The 24,991-nt window shown below is 38.7% G+C and overlaps 1 protein-coding gene across 5 annotated transcripts in view; it reads right to left on the bottom strand.

Moving 5' to 3' along the window:
- The window catches only part of TRAPPC9 (trafficking protein particle complex subunit 9), a 530,046-nt gene that overhangs the window by 416,211 nt on the left and 88,844 nt on the right, over positions 1 to 24,991 (bottom strand). For all 5 annotated transcript variants that reach the window (XM_075743254.1, XM_075743256.1, XM_075743257.1 and 2 more), the window contains 2 exons: positions 19,101 to 19,253; positions 4,467 to 4,591 (listed from right to left, as the gene is read on the bottom strand). In XM_075743254.1, coding sequence (XP_075599369.1) covers positions 4,467 to 4,591; positions 19,101 to 19,253 — 278 coding nt within the window. The remainder of the gene's footprint in view (positions 1 to 4,466; positions 4,592 to 19,100; positions 19,254 to 24,991) is intronic.

The following is a 24,991-nucleotide window of genomic DNA, read 5'->3' as shown; positions in this document are numbered from 1 at the left end:
GTGTGGAAGTAGAACATCTAACTTGGTTTATATGTTTGTGCCTAAGATCTCATTCCTAAATTCACATTTAGCCAACCAAAAAGAAGGAAACTAAATTTCAATTGTGCCCCATAGATTCAACATCCCCACTAATGTCAGCAGGAACCAGAATTATTTAAAAGTTTTAAAAAAAAAAAATCCAACTTGTTCTGTTTAATGGCTTAAACTTAGAATAGATTAAAGGCTTACAGGTAAAAGGAGTTTGAGCTTAAAGCATCAACAATATAAAGTTTATCTCCGTTAATAGCATACTTTCATACTAGAAGAGCCGAGCCTGAGAACTGCATGGAAAAAAATCCAATTAAGGCCTGTATCTCATTGTAATACACTGCTGACTAAATCAGAAAAGATACACTAACGGTGGTGTATTAAATTAGATTAGCTCTACATACTGTATTTTAACACTTCCTACCATTTACTGATAATGCAGGAATGGAGTAGTTCCATGACAGAGTAGTTCCTCTGCAGTTTATGCAGTTGAATCTCTAGAATTACAGCTCATGTTCAGAATGCAGAGGCAAATTGTCCTGAACATACAAGTTTCAAAACAAACAAGTCAGCTGAGGTTCTTATAAATTTTAAACCTGCCCTCAGTCTGCCATACAACTGGCCAATAACTAATGTCTATGTTTAACAGCTTAAACCAAGATTATTTAAAAAAAAAAAAAAAAAACAAGCCGCAATATGCTTTTCAAAGTTTTCTTCACCCAACCAAAAGACTTCTCAATTTCAACTCCTGATTTAGTCTTTTGTCCAGTTAGGTTCATGTAACATTTCTTAAACCCAGAAGATTTATTCCAAAGAAACCATGAACATTACGTTGACCCAAGGTATCTTGATGAAGAATACTCCTTTTCACCTTGTGACAAAAAGGAACTAGTCATGAATTACCATTACATGATGGTAATCACTGTGACTTTAAGGATCAAATTTCCACAGATCAGACTGCTCTCTAAGTCTCAAGTCCATAATATGTGGCATGGAGTAAGAGTGTGTTTCTTCCATCACTGAGAAGAACTAGACTAAGCCAAATAATCTCAGCTTCCAAGCATGAAAACCAGTACAGAATTCCCTAGGTTAAAAACACATTATTTGCTGAGAGATTATGATATTTATTTAAATTTCTCTCTGCAGCTTTTGCATTAAGACCTAGAATAGTTGAATATCTGAACACACTGCAGTGTTACTCAAAAAGTACCAGATGATTCAGCCTTAAAACAGGCTATTTCAAGTCTAACCACAGCAATGCAGAGCTAAGCAGGAGCTAATTCTGCCGTACAGATGCACCCTAGAACGACCAAGATTTTAGACAATGCTTACCACAACTACCCAGCAGTGAACAGTAGAACAGAGTACATCTGAACATAATATTACACTGTGATATTCTATTCATCTCGAGGGCATAAGCAAACTTTATGATGAGGTCATAAAGCGATTTTTGTACTGAATTTATGAGATCATTACAACAGTCATTTCCAGAAGCCAGTGACTGGTTTATTAGAAGACAGCCTGTAGCAAAATTGAAAACGTAGATTGCAGAGAAGTTCAACTGCAATACTGGCAATGTCCAAGTCTGAAGCACAAAAATTGGAGGGCAAACAAGTGGGGAGGGAAGGTTTAAACATTAAAACCTACAAATATCCGAACAAGGACATTTCAGAATCAGCAACAAGAAAAACACTGATATACATTAATTTTCATTTGGAAAAATTCACCTTTATTTGAAGACTACCTTATGCATAGCATACAGGATTGAAAATTAACTACTACTCCTGAATATTCATAACACACACCTATTGCTAAATCATGAATAAATGACAGCAGAGCATTTTCAACACCCATACAAACTGATGATTCTAAATGATGATTTTTTTAAATGCTTAATTGACTCAATTATTTACAATAACTGCCTGATATTTTATTTGGAATTTGTCTAGCCTTCACTTTAAGCTACTGGTGGTTCTTACATTTCTTGTAGAGAAGTTGAAAAGAGAAGTCGTAAACAGAAATAAACAGACGGTAATAAACAGAAGTAGTATGCAGCAGGGGAAAAAGCTGGATTTAATTCCTTACCACAGAATGACTAGCACTCAGATGTAATGTCATCGAAATAGACAATGCAATCTTTTCAGTTATGACAGCTCATTTGCCCAGTAACAACTATGTATGCCATATATATAAAGACTTAATTATGTGGGAAGTCTGGCGAATCAAAAAATACTTCCAAGACATTCTAAATAGTTCTGAACTTCAGAAGCATTTTTAATCCAGGTAGATCAAATGATTGATTTATAGTAGTTTAATTGGGACAAACTGGGATAAGATTATTATTTATGAGTATATTAATGTGGTAAATAGAAGTTATAGAAATGGACATTTGTTAAAACGGAGTGAGCCATGACAGTAAATCACCCTGCAGATGGTGATACCTTATTGTGGGTTTCTCTCTCCTCATCTACAATAGACCAATCTTACAAATATCTGGAAAATTTAAGTCATATTTTTCCTATCATGGACGTTGCCTGCAAATACATGATCAGAATGATAATAATTTAAGTAATTAGAAATATAATTTTACAGACTCGCTCCAGAGCTTTATCCTGTCGGCTATTTTAACACCATGGTTTTCATTTTTCCCTCTCTATAAATCACCTTTTCTGAACATTACGAGACGTGCAAGGTTAGTGATTAAGCCTGTTTTAGAACAGATGTTAACGTAATAAATTGTTAATTTTGAGCATGCGATGGGAGCCGTACAGCAGTCATACAAATCAGGCTCAATACACAGATAAATCTTCTGAGCAAGGAACCCTTGATGCTATTGGAATTTGTATTCTCTATTGAACATAGTTTTGATCACCTGCAAGGTCCTTCCATCGCAAAATACCAATTAATTAAATCAAAATTTATTCCATAAACCTAACAACAGAATCAAGCATGTGCATTCCTACCAGACTGTTTCACTATACACTGTTAAAAACCAAATTCTTGCTTTATAGCTCGCCAACATCCTTGTAATACCGTCACGTAAGTCATTGTGAACCTGCAACTTCTTGGTTGCCAGGACTACTGGCTAACAAGCAAAAAGTGCACCAAAAAGTTTTTTCATGTTTTTGGGGCAACGAAATTATGCATTTCTGGATTTTTAGTCCGATTTCGAAGTAACATTCCCCTTGCTTCCACAAGTCAGAAGTGTCTACAGGTCAGACATTCTACACAAAGTTCTAAATGGAAAAATTAATGCTGGACATTTTACCCACTTAAATATCAAATTGTTTCCTCAATCATGATGATTTATATTTGTAAGCAATTGGGAAATACCTTGCTATGTCATAAAATACAAAGAAAAGCTTTACGAATTTTTTATCATCTTTCATATGCTTTCATCATCCTTTTTGTACTGCAGAATCAAAAGATGATGAATTAGCAGTACTAATGGTCCGAAAGAAACATACTTAAAAATTAATAGCTTCACCTGTTTATTGATCAAATGGAATTGTAAATAACCTCACTGGGAAGAAAGCAAATTCACATGCAAAGTAAATTACAGAGAACAGCAAAGCCTATGTTTGCTTCTCAGCCAAAGATAGGCTGAGCCAAATATTGCAGTATACAACACACTCAATCTAAATTCTGACTGAATGATTTAATCCAGAACAAAGATCCATGTAGCAAATGCATAAAATGCTAAAAGTCATGCAAAACATTCACCACAGCTATGGAAGAGAACAATGAAATGCTATAGTACATTCTTTACAGTCTTTGTTATTTTCATCTTACATTATATCTTCTGCATATCTGGCCAGTATAAAGCTGGTTTTATTATACTGCTCAAAATAAGAAGTTTACATCTTCAACAGCTAAGATCTTCAACAGAAAAACAAACAGCAGCTTACTCCAGGGAAGACTCTCAGTAAGTACAGTGCAGCTCCTACCTACACAATTGTTCTTTCATCCTGCTACTTTTATTTACTTTTCTTTTGGCTCTCTTAGCTATTCTGTTTTATTACTTACATGAACACCTCTAAAAGGCTTACTAGTGGAAGCATGAAGATAAGACTTTGATCCCAAAATATTTAGAAGGTAGGAATCTTTCCATACATTTTAATATAAGAAAACCAAGAATTCACACAGAAGCACCTTCCTATATATAGCATAACACCACTACATGAGGTGAAGAACTGACAGTTCCTTGAGTATACCGTTGTGATAACCCACTCTGCATTTTCTACTGTTACGCTGATCTTGTTTCACCTTTTTGTTTGTTTATTCTAATATAACAATCGAAACACAAAACATCAAGCTGTTCTAAAAAAAACCAAAAAGGAAAAATTTATGAGACAAAGAAACCTTTATTTTTTAATCACAGAACAAACCATAACACAGCACAATGAGAACCACATCTTTTACTTATTTTTGTCACTCACCTTCACATGACTGAAGTCACCAACTTTGCTGCTTTCTTGTGGATTGATAGGTTTAGTCTCTACTCTTGGTTTGACAACTTGCCGAAAAGGACTGGAGAGCGGAAGTCCACTAACACTGATTCCATCTAGAAACAGAATAAATGAAATTACTTTTTTTTGTCTAATGTTACGTTTTATTCCTGTATATAATCTGTATTATCAAAGGGAGAGAAAATGCACAAAAAGAAATATTAATGTATTATACAAAAAGGCAAAACAAAAGGTAAAGATTATTTTGCTCTATTTTCCTCTAGAAGCGAAAAACTCCCAAAGAACAAAGATAAAAGTTTGTGCTTTTCCATGATAGTGACCCTATCAACTGCTTAATATTTTTAAACTAACTTCCAATACGAGGCCTGAGGATTCCTTTTTCAAGTATATATTGTAGAAAAGAATTGAAAATAGAGAAGCCATGTTTTGTACCACCTACTAATGTAAAAATGTATAAAATATTTGTCGTGTATAACAAAGAATGGAAACTAAGGTTTAATTGTAACAGTCAACAAAAAGCTTAACAGAAGCGGGTATCCTTAGAGGAATGTCCTCAGTTTGGTATTTACTAGCAGTCTCTGTACTGGCATATAGCATAGCAATAAAAGACAATATGTCAACTTAGTACTATCTTTTATTGCTGACAAGCTTGTGTAACTTGCAAGTAAATAAATACACTGCAGCATATTTGAGTTTCTCAACCTACCAAAGCTACATTCTAAGCATACACCATTAAAATGTGTGAAAATTACTGAATCAAAAGTCAGAGGAATATGAAAATTAAAAAATGTTTTAACATACAATAAAATTAGATTTGCAATTTATTTTTCACAATTTATTATTTATAATTACATCTAAAGTCCAAAAAAAAGAGAATGATTTTGTTCCTTTATGCTGTGCAGAGCAAGTGCAATCCATAAACACCAATTAAATACAAGCAAAAAATACAGCAGACATATCTGCATCGAGGTTGGATGAGGCTTTGGGCAACATGGTCTAGTGGAGAGTGTCCCTGCCCGTAGCAGGGGGGTTGGAACTAGATGATCTTTGAGGTCCCTTCCAACCCAAACCATTCTATGATTCTGTATCTAAAAATACAGGACACACCAAATTATTACACAAAACACAAACATATTTTCTCTTTGGAAATTGCTCCTATCAAATTATATTTGCTGATATCATATTCCAATTCCATGGATGACCTGGAATCTGAACCCGTTGAGGATACTTTCCTCAAAAGAAAAAAAACAGAACAAGATGAAGCATGAAATGGTTTTGCTTGAGTAAAATCCAACCGAGAAAACAAAGGGCATTTCCCATATTCCTTTACTTTCAATTTCCTTCACTATCTAGTTTTAAAATGCGCCTTAGTTCAGCCTTAAAGGTACAACACTATGATAAAATCAGATTTGAAGATTCTGATTGAGAAGGCTTACTAGTCAAAAAAACCCCAAGTTTTTTAATTTACAAGTAACTTACCTCATATGCAAAAAAAAAAAAGAAATAGTTAAGTGGAAAGAAAGATTATTATTTCTCAGGAAATTAATATTTCCATCACTGACCGTCATCAACATCACCTGCTGAATCAAGCCAGAGCATTCAAACCTTCCTAAAAGGTCAATAACCTTTACAGATTATGGCAAAAGATGTATTCGCATACACGGATGCACTTCACGGGGGTAAAGCCTGACATGACGCTGTATATTTGTGCTGCTTTTGGCTAGGACAGAGTTAAATTTCTTGTTATTAGCTAGTAGGGGGCTATGTTTTGGATTTGTGCTGAACTAGTGTTGATAACATGCTCATGTTTTACTTACTGCTGAGCAGTGCATACGCAGAGCCAAGGCCTTTTCTGCTTCTCATCCCACCCACCAGCGAGTAGGCTGAAGGTGCACAAGGAGTTGAGAGGGGACACAGCTGGGACAGCTGACCCCACCTGACCAAAGGGATATTCCATACCATATGATGTCATGCTCAGCAATAAAACCGAGGAGGAGGCTGGCGGGGGGACCACTGTTCAGGGACAGGCTGGACATCAGTCAGTTAGTGGGGAGAAATTGTTTTCCTTTGCATTACCTGTCTGTCTTGGATCTTTGTTATTCCGCCCCTCTTTTCCTTACCTTTTCTCTTTAAATTATTATTATTTCTTTTTTTTATTATTATTATTAAACTCTTTTTTATCTCAATCCACAAGTTTCTTTCTCACTTTTACCCCTCCAATTCTTCCCCCATCCCACTGAGGGAGGGAGGTGAGCGAGCAGCTGTGTGGTGCTTAGTTGCCAGTCGGTGTTAAGCCATGACATTCTCAAGGCTTCCACTGCCTTCTACAGAGGACTACCGAAAGCTCAGTGAAGATGTCCAAAATGCCACTCTTGCAGTTGCCACAGTGTAGTTCTGGCTCCCCAAGGGCCATCTTCTCTTTGGAAGATGGTATGAGATGCTACCACTGAACTAGTGGAAGGAATGAACCAACTCACAGAAACAATTCTCAGTGCTTTAAAGCAAGGGAATTTAAGGAAGAGAAATAACATAAGGGAAGTAAAAGAAGGGGAGTAAAGTAAGAGAAGTGAAGTAAGGGAAAATTACTTGGATGGTTATGGTGACCTTCACACAGAAGCAAAAGAATTAGTAGCTAAATACTAGTTTAGTCGGGCAAAAAAAGGAGGCTGAAGGGAGACCTTACTCTCTACAACTACCTGAAAGGAAGTTGTAGCCAGGTGGGGGTTGGTCTCTTCTCCCAAGTAACAAGTGACAGGACAAGAGGAAATGGCCTCAGGTTGCACCAGAGGAGGTTTAGACTGGATATTAGGAAAAATTTCTTTGCTGAAAGGGTTGTCAATCATTGGAACAGGCTGCCCAGGGAAGTGGTTGAGTCACCATCCCTGAAGGTATTTAAAAGATGCGTAGATGTGGTCCTTCCGGACGTGGTTTAGTGGTGGACTTGGCAGCGTTGGGTTTATGGTTGGATTCAATGATCTTAAGGGTCTTTTCCAAACTAAATGATTCTACAATTCTAAATAAAATAGCAATTTTTGTGTGCAGTGCATGAAAATTACCTTTTTTCCCCTCAACCCACAGCACAAATTGTCACATTTATGATTAATGGTCATTAGATGTAAGTCTTTCTGCAACAGTTAGGGACAGACTTTGCAACACCTCGTGTTTTGGTGCATGGTTTTGAAGCAAATCTCATCATCATCCCCACTTACTTGGGTTTGCTCAGCAATTTCAGTGCATGCAAACTAGATTATTTTTGGAGTAAACAAAACAAAGACTTCAGTTTTTCTTTCTCAAAGCAGGGAAAACTTGTCTCTTACTTCAAACGACATAATGGACATACAACTAATGCCTTTCTGAACTATTCTATCTTTTAAAAAAACATTCTATTTTCATTTTCTTAAGGAGGAAAAAAACCAACAAAGGTTAGTTTAAACCTTTTTTTCTGGGGAAGAGGGAATTTTTTTCATCTCTAAATTGTACCTGCAAAAGGAAGTATGATAGCAAAGGAAACATTGATTCTGCTTTAGGCTAAGAGAAAACTCTAAAGTAACAATTGAGTGGTCAAACTTTCTGTTTCAAGTCTGTGGCACTCAAACATCACATATAACAGAGTCTGGTGCCTGGCAGTGTGGTTTTTATGTATATATATGTAATGGCTCACCCCGTCACAACGTTGACTGTACAAGGGGACTTCTCTGCCAGATGACAAAAAATAAATTAATCTTCTGCTGCTAGCAATTTTTTTTTAAATTATTTAGCTTTTGCTGTTCTTTCTGTTCTTTGACTTTGCTTAGACATTGTCCAGCTCCTCTGCAATACAATCACCACAGAATGGTAAAACACACACTACTGAAAGCCCTGGTAGGTTGCAGAACTCAATCATGGCAGAAGAAAACAGGTAATTGAAAAATTTAGAGAATCAATAAAGTAGGAAATTTTCAATTACTTGATACTTATATTTTTTGAGACTTCACATGCTTTAGTTTCTCTCATGAAGTTTAGAGATTTGAAGATGCTAAATCCTCCAGTTTTCTTTTGTCAGTCCATATGTCAAACAGCTTGAGCAGCCTTTCACTATAAAAAGAACAATTGTCTTTCTACTTTGTCCAGAAATCTTCCTAATTTCTAGAATCCACATTGAATATTTCCATGGTAACCGCGCATGACCAACACTTTATCCATGGTAACCGCAAAAACACAGCTTGCCTTTCCAACATCGCAGTCACTGCTGTCACAACAGAGCAAAATCTCTTACCAGCATTTCCTCTCTCCTCTCAAATGTTAAGTAAATTGTCAATTTAACTTCATTAGCCACTTTCACAGCGCCCTGCACAGAAGAATCCCACACAATTTCGTATTTGAATGAGGGAAAGTTTACTAAGGGAGTTAAACCTGTAGATTTACAACCCAATGACTAAGCACTGAAGAAAGAGCTGGCATGGGACAGCTTCCACCCCGTTCTAATCCACGGCTCCCTTCTAACTCTGTGTTGGACAATGATCACTGGCATGATTCAGGTGACAAAAACATATAAACTTTTCAACAGGTGCATCACAACTACGCTGGTCTCAAACTCTGTGGCAAGAAAACCCTGAAATAACCTTACCACAGTAGCCAGGACACCACGGAAGTCTGTATTCCAAGGCAGTCTACAGGTAACTGGCAATATGTCATCACGTGAGATGCAAAACAGTGTGAGATTTTAAGTTAAACAGCTTCTTCTCTGCAGAAGAAATACTTATAATTAAATAGCAGTACAAACCTGCTTATTCCTGTTTTATAAAGGCACATGAAATGTACTTAATATTATATATGGGGTGTCCGTGTGATACCTGTGAATATTGAAATATTAAGATCAATTCAAGCAATTTGAGCCATTGCTCAATAGATGTAACCAAACAAAAGGGAAACCATTGTAACTTAGAAAATAATTAGTTGTAAGATAAGAAGCTCTGGAACAATCTCATTTTAAACAGCTCGGCCTTGGAAGAACAGATGCACAAAGATAAGAAAGTTACAAGTTGATCACAAAACCAGCCTTGAGGGATAAAGTCTGAAGACCCCCGAGGACAACCAGCCGGAGATGCCAACAAACATGGGCGAAAGACATTAGCATACGCTAACGAGTTCCCAGAAAATCCATGAATGTGATAAGCACTACTCGGAAATATACTGAATATGTATATTAACATAGTATAAATAATTGCTAGTTTTGTCTTTTGGGTGTGCACATTAGGTGGAGTTATCCCCCGTGCACCCAGCGCTGCAATAAAGAATGCCTGCTTTCTAAAACTTAAAAACAAGTCTTAGAGAGTGAATTATTTTGCCATCTTCCAGTAACACGTGCCCAGGCTCTGGCAGCGGGGGCTGCAGGGCGGCCTGTGTGGGGAGAGGCCGGGGCTGCCCCGTGCCGCACACAGCCAGTTCCAGCTGGTCCCAGCCGGCTCCAACGGCCCCAGCGCAGGACACAGCTGAGCCCCTCAGCCAAGCTGGGGGTGCCGGGGGGAAAACAGGTTTCAGCAAGGGCCAAAGGCGGCACAGGCAGAGGAGGAGGAAGCCAAGGAGGGAGCAGCAGCAGAGGGACCCCGAGGCCGGAGGAGGAGGAGGAGGAGGGCAGGAGGTGCTGCAGGCCCGGAGCAGGGATCCCCTGCAGCCCTGGAGAGACCCCGCTGGAGCAGAGACCCAGCCTGCAGCCCGGGGAGGGCCCCACGCCGCAGCAGGGGGGTATTTCCTGCAGGAGCTGTGGCCGTGGAGAGCCCAGGCGGGAGCAGGTTGTCCCTGAAGGACTGCAGCCCGGGGAAGGGCCTGTGCTGGAGCAGGGAGACGTGTGAGGAGGGAGGAGCGGCCGAGAGGGGCTGGGATGGACCCACCGCAACCCCCATCCCCACCCCTGCGCCCCTCGGGGGGGGAGAGGAGTCGGGGGTGAGGGGGTGAAGGTGGGACTGGGAAAGGGGTGGGGGTAAAGTGTTGTCTTAATTTTGTCTTTTTGTTTCTCCCCACACAGCTCTATTTTATCTGGCAGTAAATGATATAATTTTCAACAAGTCAAGTCCATTTTCACCATGACAATGACTGGTAAAAGGTCTCATTGTCTTGGCCCATGCACTTTCTCGTCCTATTTTCTTCCCATGTCCTCTTTAAGATGGGGAGTGAGCAAGCAGATGGGGCGAGGGGAGGGACATTTGGCTCTTAGTCAAGGTTAACCACTACATTAAAAATAGAAAAACACTATAGTAACTTCTTTCTTACATGAGTGTTTTAACACTGTGAAATCATAACCCAAGAGATATGTCAGAGTTTTTGGAAAGTACAGAACTTGCGCATAAAACATGAAAACTAACTGCCCCCTCAACTCATTTGTTTATTTTGTCAACCCATTCCCTGATGGACATTTCAAAACAAAAAGCCTCTTGGTAGGCCACCTCTCCTAAGAATACTCTAACAATTTTAAAGTACTTTCAGCATGCAGGAAAGAGGAAAAGGAAAAAAAAAAAAAAGACGGGGAGAGAGTGTGCTTGGCAAATCAGAATATGCCTTTTTTTTTTTCCTAGAAAAAAGAACGATCTTGTATTCTCCTGAACGTAGGCAGAATTCTAGAAATTCGCTGTCTGCGGCAACAAAGAGGGGAATAACACAAGAGTAGATAGAGCTTCAGGCAATATAATCCACCCTTTACACTACAGGTGGGGATTAAGATGCAGTTCCTTCCCTCTCTCAAACACACGCATGAGCCTATCGCACAGGAGACCACCAGTAGCATTACTCCAGGCAAAGCTACTAGGAATGCATCAACTCTCTGGCTCCCAGGAGCAGAGCAGAAACAACACATAGCAGACTAAGAGCTTCTTTGAAACTCCATTACATTTAAAGAGGATGGTAATAATAATTACCAATAGCAAATGCAGTATCAGTAAGGATTCCTTCCTGAGTTTGGTGAACTAACTGAACTAAAATTGGAAGCTAAATTTAGAATAAGGGTGAATACAATGAAAGGGAGCAAGTGAAGTGTAAAGAAATTCATAATCAAAGACTAGGTATTGTTTATGCACACTACATTAGAGTACTGGGTCCAGACTTATTCAGCATATTCATCAATGACCTGGATGAAGGGACAGAGCGTACCCTCAGTAAGTTTTCTAATGATACAAAACTGGGAGGAGTGTCTGACATACCAGAAGGCTGCGCTGCCATTCAGTGAGATCTGGACAGGCTAGAGAGCTGGGCAGAGAAGAACCTAATGAGGTTCAAAAAAGGCAAGTGTAGGGCCCTCTACCTCGGGAGGATTAACCCCAGGCACCAGTACAGGTTAGGGGTTGACCTGCTGGGAAGCAGCTCTGTGGAGAAGGACCTGGGAGTCCTGGCAGACAACAAGCTCTCCATGAGCCAGCAATGTGCCCTTGTGGCCAAGAAGGCCAATGGTATCCTGGGGTGCATTAAGAAAAGCGTGGCCAGCAGGTCGAGGGAGGTTATCCTTGCCCTCTACTCTGCCCTGGTGAGGCCACATCTGGAATATTGTGTCCAGTTCTGGGCTCCCCAGTTCAAGAAAGACAAGGAACTACTGGAGAGAGTCCAGCGGAGGGCTACGAGGATGATGAGGGGACTGGAGCATCTCTCGTATGAGGAAAGAGGAAGAGCTGGGTCTGTTTAGCCTGGAGAAGAGAAGACTGAGAGGGGATCTGATCAACACTTACAAATATCTGAAGGGTGGGTGTCAAGAGGATGGGGCCAGACTCTGTTCAGTGGTGCCCAGTGACAGGACAAGGGACAATGGGCACAAACTGGAACACAGGAAGTTCCATCTGAACATGAGGAAAAACTTCTTTATTCTGAGGGTGACCAAGCACTGGGACAGGCTGCCCAGAGAGGTTGTGGAGTCTCCTTCTCTGGAGAGATTCAAAACCCTTCTGCTCCAGGTGATCCTGCTTTAGCTGGGGGGTTGGACTAGATGATCTCCAGAGGTCCCTTCCAACCCTTATCATTCTGTGATTCTGTAACTCTGTAAGAAAAGTTATCAAAAATATTTTTAAAGTAACACAGTGATGAATTTATGCAGGACACTGAAGTGTTTGTAGTTTAAAAAAAAAAATCAAAACAAAAAACCCCACTTGTTTACTCACATTAACAGTGCAACCAAAACGAAAACTGACATCTTCAAACTGCAGAGACAAAAAACTTCTTAGAAATGAAGTCACTTTGAAAAACTATTCAGAATGATTCAAAGTAATAAAGGCAACCAAGCATAATAACATGTAGATTATCATACTGAAATATCTCTGAAGACTTCCATCATCATCATCAGTAATACAATTATCCTAATAGAGTCCTCTAGGCTACTTAGTTTTTCAGAAGACCTGTCAAGACTATGTTTAAATTCAAAACCAGGTATCTTTCTAACAAAGAAATATGTTGTCTATATGTTATGTAAGTGTAAGAAAATTTTTAAGTAGATAAAATCTAGCCATTTAAGCCGAAAAGCAACAAAGTGAGTATGAAACATACCACGGTCTCACATACCACCATTAAAAAATATTCAAGATCACTGCTTTTAGAAATATGCTGTTATTTCTCTGCAACCTTTTCTCCCCCAGAGAAGGGAAGGAGAGACTTAAGGCATAGATTTGCTTCTCTTTTAGCATGTAATTAATTAGTTCTTTTGATGAGTTTATGAATTTAAAGATTCTCACACCTGTCTTTAGGTTCCCTATACACAGAATGAATGAACACTCACATTTTACATAATGAAGATTGTAGATTAATTCATTAACTTTGCAAAACATTATCCCCGTGTAACAGAAGCTTTTTTAAAAGACTGCTTCCCATTTATAATTTATAATGCGATTCAGAAAGAGCAGCTATTGTTTTTCCATTTAATGTCAGGGAAATACTGGCATTCAGAAATTAAAGTATGATGACTGGGAAGGAGAATTGATTATGCTTATAATGTGAGCATCCTGTTGACCTCTGATTTACCCCAACAGGATGTGAGCATCCCATTGACCTCTTTGAAGACAGAGACCTTACTGTTTCAGCTTCTTAAGCCTGTACCCAGCAGATTAGAGTGCTTCCTCCTGTCTTACCAAGTGCAACCACCTTATAATCAAATTAAATACACACACTGACTTTCCTGACCAGAGAACCAAGAACATACACAGAAGGAACCCTGAACCACCCAGCTGAGGGACAGGAGATCCAAAACTTCATTCTCACCAAACAGATCTCCTACAGGGAACTCCTAAATCTTGGCTAATTGCCTTCAAGACATAAATTTCTTAATCCTAATGAATGAGGTGTCTATACAACACCTGCCCAGCTGATCAAAACATTTGCAAAGTAATTAATTCCAAAGATAATAAACTAAAGGCAATCCAGATTGTGACAAGAACCCTAAATGACATGCTTTAATAGGATGTGCATTCTTCTGCAACGTTACCTGGCATGTTATTAGGCTGTACTTGCATAAATCTAATTCCCAGCATGGAAGCCTACACAACACAGACAGAATGGCATGATCCTGGCATCACAGCTAGGACCTTACGAAACTTAATGACTGAGCAGTAAAATGTCAAATGAAATTCCATAAAAACAAATGGGGAAAAAACCAACCCTAAACTTATATGTGAAATAAGAGGCTCTCAGCATATCATTACTGTTCAGGAGCAAGATCCTGGAGCTACGGTTCACAGATTCATGAATCTATGAACTCAATGTTCAGCAATAGTCAAAAAAGCAAATGACAAGTTATGCATTATTGTATTATTTGAAGGACAGTAATATAAAACAAAATAAAAAGCATCATTAGGCCCCTACAGAAATACACAGATCACCTTTCAAATAGCGTGTACAGCTTATCTCAAACATACAGATCTGAAAGAGTTCAAAAGGGACAAGGGTGATCAATGCACAGAACTGTTTCCACAACAGGGACAATGAAGCCAGTTCAAAATCTTCAGGCTGTGAAAGGCTGTGAAAGAGACCGCTGTGGCAATAACATGAGAAAATATCTAAAATCATGAGTGTAGGTAAGATTTTTAGATGTACTGTTAGCTGTTTCTTGCGATAGAAGAACTAGATAATATCAGTAGGTGCAAAGCAGCTAAAAGTAATTCAGCTATGATTCTTCTTGCCACAGAATGCTGGACAGTGCTGACGGAGAGAATGAAGAATTTTATGAATGAGAAACCCACTGAGGATGACTAATAATGCCTAAAAACAGAGAAACATATCAGGCTCTCGAAGTTCCTAAGATAACAAGTTGGAGCGCAAAAGCATAAAGTAGCATGTATGTTTATGATTTTCCCTATATTATCCCACAGGCATCTGCTCTTAGCCACTATCACAGACAGGATATTGGACTAGACGGTCATTGATCTGATCCTGTACAGCCACTCATGTGTTTTTGCTTCCTTTAATCTAGAAGAACATCTAACATTTTTCTTAACGAGACAGTATACCATCAACACACAAGAATTAGATCAGCAATTTTGATTGATAACTTAGTTTATTTTCCAATTGGATAAGTGTATCATCAGAAACATCGGTAATTTATCCTTTCTGTACTATGTCCTGATTACAAACAGCGTAAAAGGAAACAATTTCAGCAGCAAATGAAAACAGATCAAAGTAACAGATGCCCTGCTAAGGGCATTACTTTTAAAAGACAAAAGTATTTTGATCATCATTGTAAATCTGGTCTTCAAAAGAAAAAGGTACCATAGCTACCATATGATTAAAAGTCATGTCATAGTCACCATTGATTTTTCTAGCTCTTTACTGTTCTTCACATCAGGGTCTTACCTGCCTCTTTAGAAAGTACAATATTTGTAAAGTTAAAAGCAATATAGAAAACTTAAAGTAGCAAGTAAAAATGTCAATGTACTTAGCATCTCTAGTAGTACTTTCAAAGTACACGCAGTACGTAGCACCCAAAGATACCAAAGTTCTAAAGAAACACTATCAGATTCTACTCCTTTATCATCACTGAATGAGCAAACCTTGAATTGCTTCCAGGTTTCAGTGACACAACCTTTCAAAGCAGCTGTAGGCAGAAATACCAAGGTAAAAATGTTGTTCAAAGATTTAGTTCGTATGTGGTCCCATAAAAGTTAGATACAGGTTAAAAAAAACAGAGACCCAAATCCACTATCCCACAACTGTTCGCTGTCAATACCAAGAAGTATGTTATCTTCTCCTTCTATAGAATATTTTTTTTAATGCTATTTCATCTGAAAAACTCCTGGGCAACTACAGCTTCAGGCTGCCTTTAAAGCTTTTTGGAGACAGGGCAAATTTGGAAGTTACAAAAATGAAATCAACAGAATTGATGCTAAAGATAGTAATGTCTGCTTTTAAAATATTGACTTTCATAATTATTTTTCAAGTTATATTCATTAAATTGATCAGGTTCCTTCTCATTTCCACGCCTCTGATTTCTTCTCTATTAATGTTAACCTGCCAACAAATAAAAGCTAAGTTTCCAAAGCTCAATTTAATTTTTGAATTGACTGGCCTATACCCTTTCCATGTAATGTAATAGATAATAAGTTGAATTATGATCTAAGAAAAGCTCTTATAAAGTAAGCAAGCAATAAGCCATTGAAATTTCCACGGAAAAGAGAAGTCAACTACAGGGAACATGAGGACCAGGAGTTCAGGGATCTGTAAGCAATGCAGAATCATCTGGTCCTGAAACAACAAAATCATCCCACAGTTAGCATTGGATCTGCTCCCTCACCTCCCAGTTCTGTGAATCTGTAGCACAAATTTGTGCTGTACGGAATTGCTTTTCTTGAAGGGGAGGAGGATAATACCAGGCTTGCCTGAGACAAACTGTGGGATGACACGCCAAGGTCAGAGGGACGGGGTGCTAGCAAGGGCCCTCAGCCTGTTGCTCAGAGACATGCTGGATACATGCAGCACGCTTGAAGTCTTACGGAGATGAGCCAGGGGCTCCTGAGGTAATAGGAGCCAACAGGGAAACATCAGTGAAATACCTCAAAGAAATTCCAGCCACTCCGGCCAGTCAGTCAGCTTCATCGGGGGCTCAACTTAAACGCCTCTATGCAAACATATGCAGCATGGGGAATAAAGATGAGGAGTTAGAGATGTGTTCCCGCCTGCAGGACTATGATCTCATCGGCATCACGGAGATGTGGTGGGATGGCTCCTGTGACTGGAGCGTTGGAATGGAAGGATACAGGCTCTTTAGGAAGGACAGGCAGGGGACACAAGGAGGGGGTATCGCCTTCTATATCAATGACCAGCTGGAGTGCATGGAGCTCTGCCTAGAGATAGATGAGGAGCCGACCGAGAGCTTATGGGTCAGGATTAAAGGGAGGGCAGGGACATTGTAGTAGGGTCTGCTACAGGCCACCCCACCAGGGGGATCGAGTGGATGAGGCTCTCTATAGACAGACAGGAGCAGAATCACATTCGGAAACCCTGGTCCTCATGGGGGACTTCAACCACCCTGATACCTGTTACAGGGACAACACAGCAGAGCATAAGCAATCCAGGAGGTTCCTAGAATGCGTTAATGACAACTTCCTTCTCCAAGTGGTAGAAGAGCCAACGAGGAGAGGTGCCATGCTGGACCTTGTTCTCACCAAGAAGGAGGGGCTGGTGGGGAATGTGAAGCTCAAGGGCAGCCTTGGCTGCAGTGACCATGAAACGGTGGAGTTCAAGATCCTTAGGGCAGTGAAGAGGGCGTGCAGCAAGCTCACAACCCTGGACTTCAGGAGAGCAGACTTTGCCCTCTTCAGGAACGTGCTTGGTAGAGTACCATGGGACAAAGCTGACAATGTGCGCTTGAAGCCCAGAAAGTCAACCATATCCTGGGCTGCATCAAAAGAATTGTGACCAGCAGGTTGAGGGAGGGGATTCTGCCCCTCTACTCCACCCCCACCTGGAGTGCTGTGTTCAGCTATGGGGCTGCCAACATAAGGAGGACATGGATCTATTGGAGTCAGTCCAGAGGAGGCCACAAAGACGATCAGAGGACTGCAGCACCTCTCCTATGAAGACAGGCAGAGAGAGTTGGGGTTGTTCAGCCTGGAGAAGAGAAGGCTCTGGGGAGACCTTATAGCAGCCTTCCAGTACCTGAAGGGACCTACAGGAAAGCTGGAGAGGGACTGTTTACAAGGGCATGGGGTGACAAGATGAGGGGGTAATGGCCTTATGCTGAAGAAGAGTAGATTAGATAGATTAGATGTTTTTAGATAGATTTATTAGATAGATTAGATATATTTAGATTAGATACTGGGAAGAAATTCTTTACTCTGAGAGTGGTGAGACACTGGAACAGGTTGCCCAGAGACGTTGTGGATGCCCCATCCCTGGAAGTGTTCAAGGCCAGGTTGGATGGGGCTTTGGGCAACGTGGTCTAGTGGAGGGTGTCCCTGCCCATGGCGGGGGGTTGGAACTAGATGATCTTTAAGGTCCCTTCCAACCCAAACCATTCTGTGATTCCTTATCAAGGGCATTTCTCAAAGCCTCAATTCCTTGGCAGCTATGTTTTCACAATAATATCAGGGTGCAGTCTTTTTCCACTATTGGCTTTTTCAAAACGTTCTAAACTAAACCTTAGTGTAGCAACGCTATGGGTTTTGTGCAGTTAAATCCTAAAATATTTTTATAATTTACGTATTTTACACCAGGGAGGTCTAAAAACCAAAGAAGTCTTTTAATCTTTACCAATAATTAATATAATTTCTGTCTAAATGGATTTGTAAGATAATGCACAAAAATGAGTCATATTCAACTTGAATAAGCTATGCATGTAATTTTGTTGTATTTTTTCTATACTGAAAATTTATTTTTTTTTAAAGATTAAGTGTGCTGATAATATATACCTGCAACTGAATCCTGGGAAACAGTCCAAATAATAATGATACTTTTTCTTTCTTTTTTTTTTTTTTTAATACAGGAATATCTTGTTTTGTCAAGTTAATTCAATCAGTGTAAATATACCAGGCAATTGAAAAAATACAGAGTATAGCAAATACTCCAGTGAGACTCTGTGTTTATTATAAAAAGGAAATCCTTATTACAAGTATCTGGTACTTGTAATTCCAGATAATTCTAATACAAGTAAACATTGTTTTTTGGTTTGGTTCTTTTTATTATTTTTCAAAAGAAACAAAGAGTTTAACCACCCAAAACTTTCTCTATGGTACAAATATTAGGGAGGTTATGCCCTACATTGTGGTATGTCACTTCTTGCAAAACTGCAGTCAGCCACAATTAAGAATTCTACAATCTTGGATAACTAAATGATCAACCTAACATTATTTCTCTTTAAAACCCACTGATGTTTGCAAACTATTTTTTTTTATCTTCATAAGGATACAAAGAGACACATCAAAAACACTCTGTCAAGAAAGACTTAAAAGGCAGTAGGGCAAGGTCTAATGATGGGAAATTTTGGTCAGACTATCATAAAATTCACAAAAAATCAGTCTTCAATGCATACAGCTTACTGTTGTCTTTGCATTACAAGACAAATATGAAAATACACAGCCACATCACACACAAATGGCACAACAATTGGATAAGTGTTTCTCAGAAGTACATACAACCTTCCTAAGCAAGGAGAAATTAAAAACTCACCATCACTGAGATCTTGCAGAAGGTTTTCTTGGCACGAAAAGTCCAGCTTCACTTTAATGTTTACAGTAAATGTTGCAATCTTTCCAGGTTTTAGAGGAAACTGGGAGATGGTATCTTCCAGCTTCCAACTCAAGAAGTCCCCGTACAGCTTCTCTGTATTAAAATAAGGAAAAATTTAATGAGCATAACCCCTGTGTTAAGGAAGTTTAAGTTTGTAACTGTTGCACAGAGCATTAACTGATTTGCCATTTTCTGTTCTGACATATTCATAATTAAGGCATAAAAAATTAATGTAGCACTAGAAAGACATTAGAGAAGTTACTGACATTGACCTGGAAGCATGTAGATCACAAAGTTCCAAATATGAATCTAAGTGAACAACATTACCAGAAGAAAAATATTGTACAATAGGCAGCATTAAATATACACTTTGAATACTTGAGAGCACAGCCTGAAGGAGACCTAAAAGTTCATATAGTTTTGAATCATACAGCCTCCAACTTAGGAAATGGCACATGAATGCAAAAAGAATTTAATCGAAAGATTACACTAAAATAAATGTTATAATTTTGAAACACAATGAAGAAGCCTCGGAAGAGTACTGGCTTTCATTTTTATATAAAATCTTCTCTCAAAACTGAGAACCATAAAGTATGTAAGACCCAAATATTAAGGATGGTGCCAGACAGGATAGTTTGTGTTAAAATATATTTGTTGGGGAAATTATTTATCATTGATCCGCATGAGATACAATATCTGTAATTATTAGCTTCTCTGCCCTAAGCCTAAAGTGCCAGAAGGTAGTATGAGAAAAAAACCAATATTTACTGTTCATCAATACATTGAGATACTTCATCCAATTATTCAGTCTCGTTACTACTACAGTAACAACAAAAGATCCATCTTGAAACAAAGAGGAGGAGAGGGTTAAGTCCACTTCAGGAAGAAGGGTGAGCTAGTTATGTGTTATTTCAAGCTCTGAAGTATGCTAAAATCTAGAGTCACGGACATTTAAGTACCTTCAGCAAAAGCAATCAAAAAAGTGATATTCTAAGAACTTTACGCAAGACAAAATTTTTTTTTTTCAGAATGCAGGAAAGGTTGTTACATACTAGAAAGTTACAATAACACAGTGACTTCTTCCTGAATTAATCTTACTCCAAATAAATAGGCACAAGAAATATCTGCTGATCTCGTATTTATGCACTTCATGAATAATCCAAGGGTGGGGAGGAATCCACTGTACTAGGTGTGGCTGAAATGGAGTTAATTTTCTTCACAGCAGCCCATATGGCGCTGGGTTTTGCATTTATGACTAAAACAGTACTGAGAACACACCAGCATTTTTGGCTATTGCTGCGCAGTACTTGCAGGGCATGAAGGCTTTCTCTTTTCCCACTCTGCTTTGCCAGCGAGAAGGCCAGCGGTGGGCAACAAGCTGGAAGGCAACACAACCAGGACAGCTGAGCCAGACTGACTGAAAGGATATTCCATGCCATAAAATTACATTTTGTTTTTGTTTTTTCTTCCTCTTTCCTTTGTTTATTAACCAATCTTTATCTCTGCCTATGAGTTTTCTCACTTTTGCCCTTCCGATTCTCTTCCCCACCCTGCTGGGGGAAAGGATGGGGAGAGTGAATGAGCAACTGGATAGGGGCTTCAGTTCTGGCTGGGATCAACCCACCACATCCATAAATTCATTAATATTTTCAGGACCATACAATGTTAAACACTGAAGAAAAGTCTATTAATACATAAACCAAACATGAAGGTTTGACTGACAGAATCCTAAAAATATATTTATTAATTTATTGTAGCAATGCATACTATCTCTAAAGTACACTGAAACATTCTTCTAAAGGTTCATCTAAACCCCATTTGAGCACTGGTTTGCATAACATGGGGACCACTGAAAGTCACACGGTTCATCTCTACTTCATACCAGGCTACTGATTTAAGAGCAAGTCAGTGTATTGCCATTTCAGAGCCTTTCCAAAACCATCATCTAAGATCCATGTGTGAGAAAACGGGGTGGGAAGACTGGCCTCAACAACTATAATCTAGAATTAAGCATCTTTAAAAAAAAAAGTAATTAGAATTCCAGTCCAAACTTTGTTGATTTTCACAGAAACAACTGCATCTAGGGAAGGAACAAAAAAAGTTAATATTTTTTTCCATTAACTTCTACCTAAACAATAACTGCGTTGCTTGAGATATATTTTTCTCACGGACCATCAATTGTTGTCTTGTGTCTTTCCACATCAAATCAATATTATAGACTTCTTTATAAGAACAAAGATGAGGTAAAAATAAAAAATCCTCCTAATAATTGTTTCCTTAAAGTCACCTCCACCTCATCTAATGATTTAGCTGTAACCATATCACTGTTCTGTTTTTCTTCTACTTTCAAGAAAAAAAAGTAGCTTAAGTACCTCAATCTCTATATCCTTTTCCCGAGAAGTAAAAACATAATATGCTAAGGAGATGTTTTTCCTCAGTGTAAGCAAAGAAGAATGACATATCCCAAGCACTTGAGTGTAGCTTCAGTTTAATGAAAAAATTGTTTCCAAAACGTATTTTCATTAAGTAGGAGATTTATTTGATGATATTATGAATGAAAAGACTTTCCAAGTGAGAACAGCCCTTGCAGATATTCTCTAATTTAACACCTGTAGTTACAAGACAAGGTCTAAATGCTCAAGCTAAAAGTTAAACTGTAGAGAAAAATCTAGTTCATATTTATTTGACACTGGTTTATAGTTTAATAACGTTTTCTTCACCTTGTTCAGTAATCATTATTACAGTGAATTATACTATGGCATGGGGCTTTGAACCTTTCGGTTCAGTGGGAAAGAGCTTTTTTAGGGGCATGCCTGTATTCAGTTGTTTCTAGAGTCCAAAGTGTTTAGCAAACAACTGAAGTTACAAGCAACTTCCAGTCAAAAGTTTAAATTAGTAACTTGTTTTATCATTTTACTGGATACTAAATCACTAAAATCATAACAAATATCATATAATAGCTTACCCACAATCTAACTTCAGGTTATACTAACCCAATCTAACTTTTCACAGGTTTTAAGGTCTGTCAAATTAAAAAATCCACACTGATATTTTGCATAGAGAAACTCGATAGAAAAGTAAGTCTTTTGAGATCACAATCTCAATTCCTCAATTCATTTCAATGTTAAGTTCCCAGATAAATCTGGCAATTTTGCTATGTTTCTCATTTTCCTAATATAATCTCTTTCAAAAGATGCACAAAAGGTTTATTTTAATGTAAGCACATCTATAAAATTCTTTGCCAAAATAATTTAACTCTTTGGGTATTTAACTTTACATGGCTATTAGAAACATGATGAGAACTTATAATCTATTTTTACCTACGCACCATCGCAAATTCATGCTATTGTATAGAACAACATGTAATAGGACTGCTAACATTTTTCTCAAAATTATTTCCTCTTAAGATAACCAGTCAACAAACAAAATCAGAAAATAATGAATTTAAGAATTACCTAAATAGGAACAAATTCCAGTGAGACTAGCAATGAGTATTTAGTGTATTTGAACATTAATATCTCAATCGCATAGATTGCAAAGGTATAGAATTTATGAGATACCAAGATACTTTTTTTCCTTTTCCTGAAATGTTTTACAGAACAACAGTGTGGACAAAGACATTTCTTTCAATAACAAGGTTTAAGGCTGTCAGCATTAAATTGTTCTGCAAATTACAGTCAGATTCATTTCCAGAGGGTTTATCTTGACTAGATTTATAATCATTTAGGGAAGTGGTAATGTCAAAGGCAGAAATTCAAAAGAACCTCATGAAGTCAAGCGAGTATGCAAAAAGATGGACTTCAACATACATAAAGGTAAAATAAAGCATCTCGGGAGAGAGGGGTGCGATATGAACCATGCCCGGTGTGTTGAACTTGGAAGTGACAGTTACGACTCCAGAAAGAAACTCTAGAGTCACCATTGATGGTCCTCTGGAATCAACAGCTTAGTGAAGACCAACGAGGAGAAGAGGAGAGAAGAAGAAGAAAAAACCCACCACAACAAAATGTAGGTCATCATTAGGAAGGGTACTGAGAGCAAGTCAAAGGGGGCATTTTGCCACTGCTTAAAACCTTGGTGCATCACATCCTAAGTATTGTTTGCCGTTCTGGTCTCTGTACTGCAAGGAGGACACACTAGAGCTAGGGACAGTCCAAAGGAGGTAACTAAAATGATCATGGGAGTGGAGCAGCTGCCACGTGAGCAGAGATTAGAAAATGCGGGGACCCCTCAGTTTGAACAAAAAGCTAAGTAGGGGAAGATAACCTCAGTTTACAAAAATTACAAAGATGGCAGATAAAATGAATGCAGAACTGTTGTTCACTTAATTCCCTGGTGTAAGAACTGGGAGCACTTGATAAAACTAGTAGATCAGATTAAACCAGATACAGCACTTCTCTACCCAGCTGCTAGTGAACTTCTGGAATCTGTTGCTACAGTAGGCTGCAGAGGCAAGCAGTACCAGCAGCTTCAGAATGGGATTAGGCAAATTCATGGGCAAATCCACAAAGGGATACTTAAAAAGGGCTACTTAAAAAGGAGTATATATTGTACAGCAACTACAGATGCTGAGCAAGCACAGCAGAAACGCCACAACAGTGGTGAGACTTGCCTGCTCTCCCTAAGCAGCATCTCCTAATGTCCTGTGACTACTGAGCTAGATGGACCATCAGCCCTAGTAGGACATTTCTTAAATTCTTATGCCTTTGTCTTCCTGTGGGACAATGGGACAGGATGGGACCGAATCGTCTATTAACCACAGCATTATGATCTGCAGATAGCCTCAAAACTGCAACCGAACTTAAAGCATCAGAGGAACTGTATATATGTGGAATACTGCTCTGAGCACAGTTGTAGATTCCTGATGAACAGAGATTTACAAAACCAAAACAAAACCAGGAGGATAAAAAGATGCAGTTCAGCCTGGAGGTCCAGTGAGATGGTAGCAACAGTGCTGCCAATTAAATTAAAAGTCTTGGAATAGTGCGGGAAAGAGTTTAAAAGTAAGGACAAAAGGAAACAAAGTAGAAAGAAAAACGTAATAGAGTACAGCTGAAAGGTGAAGTCTGGACAGAAAAAAAAAAAAAACCAGCTTCTCAAGATGAGCAGTTTAAAGAAAATAAAAATGCAAGAGCAGTTTTCAGCTAGCACAGAAGGATGAGACCAGAGTACTCCACATCTCTGAATTCAACACGCAAAAAACCAGTGAATGCAAGTATGATCAGCTACCTGAAGATAGAAATTTGATGTGCTTCAAGGCAACAAAGCTCTTCAGACTTCTATAGTAATCTGCACATCTGATTCCTGATGCCTCACCAGCCGCAGTATATATTCCAAGCAGTATACACAGGACCTCAAAATAACTATCAGCTCTCAATGCACAGGCATTGGCATTTATACATCTTAACTTCTCCAAGGGCATGAAATCCTAATTAAAATGAAAGTTGTGTATTTAGCACTGCAAAGTATCCACCACCTTTTTTTAAAATGAGGAATTGAGGGGTGTGCACACTAGAATTATGGGGCTAAAAGCACTAATTGTTCATCAGCTCGTAGGCAGTGTACCAATATTATTATTAATTTTCCTTTGAGATCAGGGAAAAACAGTTTTGTTTGGCAAAAATAGTTAAATAAATCTATTCCAGGATATTCACAGTTCTTAAAATGGGTTACCTGGACCTCAGAGTAGATTTTTCATTTGTGGTCTGGCACGGCTAAACAGCTGAGACCACAAGCAGATGTGTTCAAAGACCATGGGAAGAATACACCTAGACAGGTGAATTTATTTCTCAATGTTTAAATTCCAGAGGTCAATCACTTCTAAGAAAGAG

This window comes from Balearica regulorum, chromosome 2, assembly GCF_011004875.1.
Source record: "Balearica regulorum gibbericeps isolate bBalReg1 chromosome 2, bBalReg1.pri, whole genome shotgun sequence".
In the NCBI taxonomy this organism is placed as follows: domain Eukaryota; kingdom Metazoa; phylum Chordata; class Aves; order Gruiformes; family Gruidae; genus Balearica; species Balearica regulorum.
The sequence above is the reverse complement of the archived record's forward strand: the minus strand, read 5'-3'. Positions and strand labels throughout refer to the sequence as shown.